This window comes from Lolium rigidum, chromosome 1 (genome assembly GCF_022539505.1).
Source record: "Lolium rigidum isolate FL_2022 chromosome 1, APGP_CSIRO_Lrig_0.1, whole genome shotgun sequence".
NCBI classification, from domain to species: Eukaryota; Viridiplantae; Streptophyta; class Magnoliopsida; order Poales; family Poaceae; genus Lolium; species Lolium rigidum.
In genome coordinates, this window is record NC_061508.1 from 184,487,960 (window position 1) to 184,499,023 (window position 11,064).

The following is an 11,064-nucleotide window of genomic DNA, read 5'->3' on the forward strand; positions in this document are numbered from 1 at the left end:
CCTACGACCATGCCTCTTGTGCTCTTGTACGAGGGTACGGTTTTGGTTTCTAACGACATGACCCCTCTTCCTCTTGGTGTTTCTAATGTTTTGCAGGAATTTGACGACGTGTTTCCGGACGAGGTACCCGCAGGACTTCCACCATTGCGAGGTATTTAGCATCAAATCGACTTGATTACTGGAGCTTCGCTACCCAATCGGGCACCATATAGAACGAACCCCGAAGAGACGAAGGAGATACAGAAGCAAGTACAAGCGCTACTCGACAAAGGTTATATCCGCATAAGCCTTAGTCCTTGTGTTGTTCCTGTTATTCTTGTTCCTAAGAAAGATGGTACATGGCGTATGTGCGTAGATTGTAGAGCGATAAATAACATTACTATTCGATATCGTCACCCTATTCCCCGTTTAGAGGATATGCTAGATGAATTGAGTGGTGCTTCATTGTTTTTACTAAAATTGATTTGCGTAGTGGTTATCATCAAATTAGGATGAAAGAAGGGGATGAGTGGAAAACCGCCTTTAAAACAAAATTTGGTTTATATGAGTGGTTAGTAACGCCTTTTGGTTTGACTAATGCACCTAGCACTTTCATGAGACTGATGAACCATGTTTTGCGTGATTTTATTGGCAAGTTTGTGGTTGTGTATTTTGATGACATATTAATCTACAGCCGCAATGAATCTGATCATATTCTACATATTCGACATGTTTTGCAAGTGTTGCGTGATAGTAAACTCTATGGTAATCTTGAGAAGTGCACATTTTGCAAAGATAAGGTCATATTTCTGGGTTATGTTGTCTCTAAGCATGGAGTAGAAGTAGATGTATCTAAAATTGAAGCTATTCAAAATTGGCCTACTCCCATGAATGTGAGTCAAGTAAGAAGTTTTCATGGTCTAGCTGGGTTTTATCGCCGTTTTGTGCCCAATTTTTCTACTATTGCTGCACCTTTGAATAAATTGACTAAAAAGGGTGTTGTCTTTGAGTGGGGCGTTGCCCAAGATCATGCTTTTGATGAACTGAAACGATTGTTAACTTCTGCACCGTTGCTTGCACTTCCTGATTTCAATAAGCAATTTGAGATTGAATGTGATGCTAGTGGTATTGGAATTGGTGGTGTGTTGATGCAAGAGGGTCGCCCAATTGCATATTTTTCGAGAAACTTTACGGTGCTAAGTTGAACTATCCAATATATGATAAAGAATTGTATGCTTTAATTAGAGTTCTTGAGGTTTGGCAACATTATTTGTGCCAAAAGAATTTATCATACATTCTGATCATGAAGCTTTGAAATATCTGAAAGCCCAATCTACTTTGCATAGGCGTCTTGCTAAGTGGGTTGAGTTCATTGAGTCTTTTCCATACATTATTAAGCATAAGAAGGGAAAAGATAATATTGTTGCTGATGCTCTCTCTAGGAACACTATGCTATTAACACATCTTGATGTTAAAATTCCTGGATTAGAGGTGTTACGTGATTTATATGCGACTGATCATGATTTTGCTGAACCGTACCGCTTGTGTGTTATGGGTAAAGCATGGGAAAAGTATCACATACACGATGGGTTCTTGTTTAGAGCTAACAAACTATGTGTTCCAGAATCGTCCGTGCGTTTGCTCTTATTGCGGGAATCACATCTCGGAGGTTTGATGGGTCACTTTGGGCGTGAGAAGACGCTACTCATGCTCGGCGATCATTTTTATTGGCCAAAGATGAGGCGGGATGTGGACAGGTATGTGAAGAGGTGCATTACTTGCAATAAGTCCAAGTCCAAGCTGAAGCCTCACGGTTTGTATACTCCGTTACCGGCACCTACTACACCTTGGGAAGATATTAGTATGGATTTTGTGTTGGGTTTGCCGCGTACTAAAAGAGGCCATGATTCTATATTTGTGGTAGTAGACAGATTTTCTAAAATGTCACACTTTATTGCCTGCCACAAAAGCGACGATGCGTCGCATATTTCTAACCTGTTTTTCAGGGAGATTGTTCGACTACATGGAGTCCCGAAGACTATTGTTTCGATCGTGATGTGAAGTTCATGAGCTACTTCCGGAAGACACTTTGGGGAAAGGCTGGGGACAAAGCTACTGTTCGAGTACTACTTGTCATCCCCAAACTGATGGTCAAACTGAGGTGGTGAATCGAACCTTGTCACAACTGCTGAGATCCATGATCAAGAAGAACCTGAAGGAGTGGGAAGAGTGTTTGCCGCATGTAGAGTTTGCTTACAACAGGGCGGTACATTCTACCACGGAGCTGTGTCCTTTTGAGGTGGTGTATGGTTTCAAACCCATTCCTCCACTTGACTTGTTGCCTTTGCCCATACATGAGAGAGTTAATATGGAGGCATCCAAGAGGGCAGATTTTGTGCGTAAGATCCATGTGAAGACTAAAGAGTTGATAGAGAAGAAAGGCAAGAGCAATGCTGCAAGGATGAACAAGAAGCGCAAAGAGATGTTGTTCAAGCCTGGTGATATGGTGCAGGTACATTTTCGCAAGGATAGGTTCCCGAAGCTGCGGAAGTCTAAGTTGAAGCCTCGTGGTCGTTGGTCCTTACAAAGTGCTTGCCAAGATCAATGATAATGCATACTCGATAGATCTTCCGGTTGATGAGTTTGGTGTCAGTAATTCTTTCAATGTTGCTGATTTGACACCATATGACGAAGAAGACCTTGGAGCGTCGAGGTCGACGCCTTTTGAAGGGGGGGCGGATGATGAGGACATCCCTACTACACCACTACCTCCGTCATTGATAAATGAAGATGAACCTGCTGTGAAGTTCAAGTCCAATAAAGTTCAGATTGGACCAATTACAAGGGCTCGTGCAAAGCTACTTAAACAACTTGTGAACTTGTTTCTAAACGGTACCTTGATTGATGAGAACTTTATACTGCCTAAGTCCTATTACTTATGTATCATCAGGTATCAAGAGGAGACGGGCGTCGCACGAGGAGTAGAGGATCAGCTGGACATGAAGACGGACGTCAAGATGGACATGAAGCTGGACATGGAGCTGGACATGAAGATATCTCATGGTCGCGCGAGGGAGGAGCGGGAGGCATGCGCGAAAGGAGAAGTTGACGTCCAGGCCGGTCCAGCACCCGGTTAGACCGGCCTCTAGACCGGCCAGCCCGGTCCCTGGCCCGGTTGACCGGCCGCCAACCGGATGGGATGCATCGTACCGGGCAAAAACCGGAAAGTTGCGAAGTTTCCGGTTGCCGGCCGGTTGACCGGATGCTAGACCGGCCGACCTGGTCCCTGGCCGGTTGACCGGATTCCAGACCGGATTCGTCCGAGTCTGTCTCGACCAGATCTATTCTGGGTCGGTTATTCTTGTATCTTTTCGACCAGAAGTCGTCCCGGACGCCTATATAAGTGCCCGGGACGCCCCCTAGCTCGCTTTAGACCACGTTTAAGATAAACCCTAGTTCTTAGTTGTTTGCTCTAGCAAAACTATTGAATCCCTACACCATATTGCTTGATATTGTGTAGATCCCGAAAAAGTCTTGTGTGATCTCGCTGTTCCATTAGAAATTAGACGGTTGCAACTTACCGCTTCGTGGTCGGCGGCTACGTGCGCAAGTGTGTGGAGTTGCGAATATCTTGCAGGGTTGAGAGCTGTTGCATTGGCGACAGGGACCAATCGAGAGATCTCGTTGCATCATACAAGTTATCATCCACTTCATCGTTGTGTTTCTCCGCTGCCATCACCCCGTGATCATCATCACCACCGTTGCTTACTGAGAAGATCGGACCACCCCTTATCACCTCTTTATAATTGCTGCCTTTTTTCGTCTTAGATCTGGATTTGGAGCAACATTAGTTTTCTTCTTAGTGAATAGACATTGCATGTTCTAGCTGCTCGGAAAAAAAGAGGAAGACTTTGGTAATCAAAGGAATGCCATATATATATGATGATATTATATTATGTCACATGAGAATGATACAACACGTTTTCATACATCAGCTACACATACATAAAGGTAGTAACTAAAAGTCATCATGATTATCGGTCTAGAGTTGGTCAAGGCGAGAATCAATTTTAAGTAAACAATGTACCTGTTATAAAAGTGACAAGCTAATAACGAAGAACGATAAAGGTAAACGCAGCGGAGACATAAGATTTAACGTGGAAAACCCCTTCCAACACAGAAGGGGAAAAACCACGGGCGCCAGCCAGCAAAACTTCACTATATCGGGAAGTGTTTATAAACGTCCTAAACCCTATCCGACGGCTTACAATACGTATATATAGACGGTGTCAACGATCCGTACCATACCGCGGGGGGCTGCCGCCCCCCGCACCACCTTCGCAGGCGTCCCTGCAGGGGACAGGCCTCGCTCCGCTCGTCAAAGGTTAACCTCCCTTTAGTATATGAATTTGGATCACAATATAACAGAACAAATATTGAAATAACCTATACTTCTCGCACATAATTAGTTCCCCATTTCAAAATTTGGGGATTAATCTTAAACAGAATGCAATGCATTATTTCAATTACGTCCTCCTGTCCTGTGTCTCTAGGTGCCCACGTCACTTGTACTGCAAATACCAGAAAACGAAGGGGGGGAAGAAGTTGTCAGTGCAGGCTTTCCGACACCGCCAAGGAACATTTGTGACAGACCAATTCCACGCCTCCGGCGCCGGCAGCTAGCCAGTAAACAAATATTAATTCGCGAGAGCCAATTCGATTCCGTTCCATGTGTACAGTAGATGTGTGCACATCGTCCTCCTTCCTCCTGCTCTCCACTGCATGCCCCCCCTCCCCATCCTTGTCTTGTCTCCCACCTCCCTTGTTCTTCTCACCCAGCCCCATCTCTGCACGCGAGTGCCGTCCCTGACAGACAGGGACAGCGAGAACGCGCCAAGCCATTTGCAGTTTCTGATCCCGTGGTGCCGTCGGCGGTGGCTTCCATCTGCTTCCTTCCGCCTTTCCCTGAGCTGCGTTTCTTGATGAGTTGATGGTGGCGGCAAGGGGGCGGCGGAGGAGCTTCTTCATCCCGGCTGCCGGCCGCCTGAAGATCCCATTTCGGGAGGGAGGCAGGTGAGGAGCAATGGGCTGTCCTAATCCTGATTACTTGCGCAAATCCATTTCTTGTACCCCAAAGATCTGGTTTGCCGGAGATACGCTTGCAATGTTTTCCATGTATCGTGGGAAAGAATGCGGGCAAGCTCGTGATCCGGGTTCATTGTTTCTTGATTAGTCGCTGAATTGTTCCATGTATGTTATTATATGTTATCTTACGAAATGTCAAAATGTGATACAAGTTTTAGTCGATGCCGTGTACTCCAGTTCTTATTCACCCCTCTGTTCTTTCTCTCCGATAAAAGTCAATTCGTGAGCTCAATGCCGATGCTGGTAGTTGTGCCATTCCTCCTTGGAACCATGGGGCCGTTGTCCTGAGAAGGACAGGAGACAATGACCCGTCTCTGTTGCTGTTTCAACAATTATTACTGCGTCTCCCAACAACTCCAATAGTAAGAAACTAATAATATTAGTGTATAGTAAAACAAGAGGGCGTCACCTACCATTTTACTGGGGACATTCTGTTGTGTAAAGATGGCGCCCTTTAGTTTTATTCTAGTTCTGTTGAGTCAATTTGTGGTTCTCTGATCCATATTGAGTGTCCGTTTGGTCAGAGTACCTTATTGGATCAGCAGATGCTACTTTCTTGCAGAGGGATGGTACCTCTGTTTAGATTTCTTGCTTATTCTGTCAATTTGAGGTACTATTTCTTTCAGAAAGGGTGCCAACTTTGTTACCATTTATGCCCATTGGATTCTCACATATGACCTACTCATCCAATTACTAACTTCCAGAGCCCTTGATGTGAATCTGTTGCTAGATTATGGTACGACCGCCTCGTGATCTGCTATGCCATTTCAACTTTGCCTACGTAGGATTTTGGTGCTTTGCGAAGTGGACAGCTGGCTTAATTCCCCCTTTTCCTGAAGCAGTTTCTTGTGGAGTGTTCTCTCCCACATGAATTTGGGACATTTTACTCTACTTATAGCACTAGCTCTCCATTCTTGGTGCCTCAATGCCCTTGGCTTAAAGAATTCTGTGACCCCATAGCATGCTCAAGTATTGAACTCCAATATATGGTGAGTCCTTCATAAGCGGCGCTAACAATTTGTGGTTTCATAGGTAGAAGCACCATGGGTCTCTTAGGTATGATGGGTGACTCATTTGGTTGCTCAGCTACCGGCGAGCGGCTCGTTTCTGCGGCAAGGGATGGAGATATCCAGGAGGCTAGGGCCCTATTGGAGCTTAACCCCCGGCTTGCACGATACTCGACATTCGGGATCCGAAATTCGCCTCTCCATTACTCGGCGGCGAAGGGCCACCATGAGGTGATTCAACGATTTTCTCCACACAGTTCTTATCAATGTGTAGTTATTCATTTGCCACTTTTTTTTAATTTCTTAAATCAGCGTTTGTTTGTTCGATATTTATTGACAAGAAATTTCATTGTTCCATTAGATTGTTTCCCTTCTAATTGAATCTGGTGTTGATATCAACCTTAGGAATTGCAGAGGACAGGTGAGTTCTCTTTCTTCTTCCACCATGTTCATCACTGATATCCATTTCTTGACGATCCATAATATCTCTTACTCCCCCTGTCCCGTAATGTATATTGCTTGTAATAACATCTTATATTACAGGGCGGAGGGTTGTAATAACATCTTATATTACGGGACGGAGGGAGTAGTAATTTTTGAATATTTGATTGTATCGATAAAGGATACTTTCTTCTCACTGTATAGAAATGAATTCAACCAAGATTATCCCAGAAATTGTTTATTTTAATATATTATTGAGAACTGTATGCTTGCAGTCCTGCAAATATATGAATTTCTCATATTTCTGAGGTTTCTCATGTCTTAAAATAATGTTATTAATAGTTTTATGTAGATGGACACGTTACAACTTTCTCTTAGTTGAGATCCTGATTTTTATTGTCAAAACTTGAGTATATAAAGATCAGAAATCATTCATTATACAAATGGCCCGTATCCATATAAATGACCTTAACAGAAATATATCCTATTCGATATTCTTCAAGGGGTTATTTGATTTCACCTTGCTCTGTTCGTTCATTATGTTCGTTCCATCTCTGATTTGTTCTCAGAGACAATTTTTCTTTGATTCCGGTGTCAACTCTAAACACAGCATTTGTTTTGCAGACTGCTCTGATGCAAGCTTGTCTATATGGTCACTGGAAAGTTGTACAGATCCTAGTTCTTTTTAAAGCTAATGTAAGTGAACATCAACTTTTTCTTGTGTTTTTGTTATCACAAAATTAGTTGTTTGTGTCAAACAAGGTTATAATTTCTACTGATGCAAGTGATATGTATGTTTAATCATAGATTCACAAAAAAGATTGTTTTAGTGGCGCAACAGCAATTCATTTTGCCGCCCTGAAAGGTCATACTCGGTGCATCCGGCTTCTTGTGGCTGATTACGTGCCTAGTGTGCCAGATTTTTGGAATAGTATGCACGTCACACCCACAGATGAAACAAATAAGGAAGCTTTTGACGGAGGGTATGTCAGTTTCTGACGTTCATATATGTTGGCATCTTTTGATAACTAATAGGAATATCCATTTTCCTTTGGCTCAGAAATCTTCGGAGACTAGTTAATGCAAAGTCAGATGGAGGTGTCAGCGCTCTTCACTTGGCAGCTCTTCACGGGCATGCTGAGAGCTTGCAACTGCTATTAGACCTTGGAGCCTCTGTCTCTGAGATCACGGTCAACGATGGTTCAACTATTGATCTCATAGGTAAAAAAATAACAGGCTACAAAACTGAACAAAAAATATTCAATGTTTAACTCAATTCAAGTAGTCATGGTTTACGAAACTTTGCCACTACATCTGACATCAAAATGCGCTGAACATGAAAATATCCTGAACTTCTTTACATGGTCATAGATAGATTAACACTTACCTAAATTTGCAGGTTCAGGAAGCACACCCCTTCACTATGCAGCGTGTGGTGGAAGTGTTGTATGCTGCCAAGTATGCATTAACTTCTCTTCCATGAATTTGATTTTTTTTATCCAATCCCCTTCACTGATTGTCGTAAAACAGCTTCTCATTGCAGCAGGAGCGGACATGGGAGTTGAAAATGCTAACGGGTATGCCTAGGAAATTCAATGTTTCTATTATAAAGTATTTGTTTGTACAGTTCACAAATTGAACAACTGCAGTAGATTGTTACTTTACCATTGCCACGTAAGTTCTTGCGCAGTCTTTGTTTATCTGAGATAGTGCTTTCTGAGAATCTGATCTATCTACTGATGTCACTTCCATAAATTTCATGCTGATGGGCTCTTTGATGTGAATACCTGAGCTAACTATGTCAAATGCCAACTAACTGTGACTTGTATCTTCCTAAATACATCATTTTTGCTTCGAGCTGAACTGACATGTAAAGCCAGTTGTTTGCATTTTGTGCTTATGTCCATTGCGATGTCATATGATGGCCTGGGCTTATAGTTAGCATTAGCCCTTCCCATTAAAGCCTATGTTAGGAAAACAATTTTCATGTACCTTGTTCAGATGGTTTACTGTATTCTAATGATATTTCTTTGAAGGTTGACTCCTTTGATGGTGGCTCGTTCATGGCACAAAACCAGTGCTGAAGGCATCCTTAGCAAACATCCGGAAGGGAGAGTACGCATTCTTCCGTCACCTTATCTGTCCCTTCCACTGATGAGCATTGTCAAAATTGCTCGGTGAGTTCAAATAGAATACACTGTATCTACATATTGTTATCTTATTATTATGTCTTAAATTACTGGTTCAAACCAATGAAATTTCTCCAAAGTACCAAGCATCTGTACTCGTGTACTAACGTTGTGCACAAAGCCACGCTCATTTACATATTCAACAAGAGTGGTAAGGTCACTAAGTTTCAAAACAGAGATGCATGTGTTAGCAAACAGAAGAAAGTTATACCTACTTCATTGTAGGAGAAATTGTGCCTCAGTATGTGCAGAATGCTGAGAATGAGAATTTGGAATTTTATCTCATCGGGCATCCAATAGTTTTCTGAGGCTCATTTTCAGTTCACAAAGAACGGATAAACTGTTCTCTGTTTGTTATGCACCGGTTGAAAACTCACTCCTGTGTTAATTGTACACAGGGAATGTGGATGGAGAAAAACCTCTGTCTCATCAACTTGCCATGATCCATGTGTCATATGCTTGGAGATGGAATGTACGGTAGCTGCAGAAGGTACTAACGTAGTAGACCTTATTATGCTGAATCGTTCTACCTTGTCAAATCCATTCATAAGATTTTGTGTTTCAACAGGTTGTGGCCACGAGTTCTGCACCAAATGTGCTCTCTATTTGTGCTCCACCACTAGCAGCTCGACATCAATCCGCGGCGTGCCTGGCTCCATATCTTGCCCTTTGTGCAGGCACACAATAGTCTCGTTCGTAAAGCTCACGAGCACCACCCCAATAAAGGAGCTTCCATGGACAAGCTCATCATTAGCTCTATGTGCGGCAGGCACAGGCACCGCCTCCAAGTGCACTAGCTCTTTGCACCGCCATTCTGACATGCGCCGCATACGCTCCTCCTCAGTGCACCTGGGATGCTCCTCTTTTAGATCCGGTAAATTGTCATCCATCAAGATGAATTGTGCAGGCCTTGACGAGACGATGCCCTGCCTCGTCAGCTGTCTTCGGCCGGATGCGCGGCGATCGTCTTCGTATAGGGAAAGAATCAGTAGATATTCAGAGTTTTCATAGCATTTCAATTTGTTGGTGTTGTGCCTTCCGTCCAGTTTCTGAGTTTTGTGGGCTTTGGCAGTGTCCAGTGTCTGTCTATGTTTAGCTGTTTCGTTGTACATGTGGCATGATCTGCTGCTTGTCTTATAACATGGCATGTGATCATGATGCTTAACAGATTAAGATCTGTTTGTGTATATGGCGTCTTTTCAACTTCAACTATGTAAGTTATACATGCGAGTTAGCAAAATCAGGTTATGTCTTTGATCTCCATCATGGAACAAGTGGAAGAAAATCTCACAATTGTACCATATATTCTTTTCGAATATCTGACTGAATAATAAAGAGAAGAGCCACACACATACATGTGTGTATCTTCAGTGGCCTTTCACGTTATCAACATGAATCTCTGACGGAACGCATAGTGAGGAGGAAGGGCCAACTACTCCGGTGCCGACCTCCATTGCCTCTTCGTGATATCGCCAACCTGGGATGATTGCCTGCACTGTATAGACTACCATCTTACGTCGATCTGCACGGAACTGAAGTTACGAGCTGGTAACCACCCTCTGCCTCTAGATCGTGTTTTCAAGGCCGCTCAATATCTTTACTATTAAATGCGAGTTGGTCGTTTGACACTCAACGCACTTTGTTGGTCGTCATTGGAGGCATCCTGTTCGTCCAATTTTTACCTCACCTCCCCGTTTCATATCTAACCATCCATCTCCCTGTTTGACTTGTCACGATCATTAACTCTCAATCAAATCAAATATTGTTTGTCTTTCCTAAAGTTCTCAAATTAAATCTTTTATTTCCTTGTTATCAATTCTAGAAAATAGCACGCAAAGGCCTTAGATCGCCAATGATGATGCCACATCCTCCCTTCCCCCAGCGGTCATTAACTCTCAATCAAATCAAATATTGTTTGTATTTCCTAAAGCTCTCAAATTAAATCTTTTATTTCCTTGTTATCAATTCTAGAAAATAGCACGCAAATGCCTCAGATCGCTAATGATGAACGCCACATCCTCCCTTCCCCTAGCGGTCAGCGCCACCTCCCAGATCCCGGGTCTTCGAGATTCCTCTGATCAACAACGTCCTGCACCGATGCCGCCGGGCAGCCGCAACAATGCCGCGCCCGCGAGACAGTAGCTTGACGGCTCGGCATCGCCGGGACAGAAAGCAGCAGCTCGATGTTGCCGGACTGCCTTGGTCGGACCAATTCTAGGGGATAGCATGTCCTGAATGACGTCGCCAACCAGCCACCCTTTTGGACCGACTGAAGCTGTTGAGTTGACTGGACCATATCAGGT

At 43.4% G+C, this 11,064-nt stretch overlaps 1 protein-coding gene across 1 annotated transcript; it reads left to right on the top strand.

The window, feature by feature from the left end:
• Nucleotides 1-4,729: 4,729 nt before the first annotated feature.
• Nucleotides 4,730-10,001, top strand: LOC124682808 (probable E3 ubiquitin-protein ligase XBOS35). Its single transcript, XM_047217417.1, has 11 exons — nucleotides 4,730-5,052; nucleotides 6,157-6,362; nucleotides 6,493-6,552; nucleotides 7,197-7,268; nucleotides 7,380-7,555; nucleotides 7,633-7,793; nucleotides 7,972-8,030; nucleotides 8,103-8,149; nucleotides 8,609-8,749; nucleotides 9,160-9,251; nucleotides 9,330-10,001. Exons 2-11 carry the CDS (start codon nucleotides 6,168-6,170, stop codon nucleotides 9,770-9,772), a joined length of 1,446 nt encoding a protein of 481 aa, XP_047073373.1. The 5' UTR covers nucleotides 4,730-5,052; nucleotides 6,157-6,167; the 3' UTR covers nucleotides 9,773-10,001.
• Nucleotides 10,002-11,064: the final 1,063 nt, after the last annotated feature.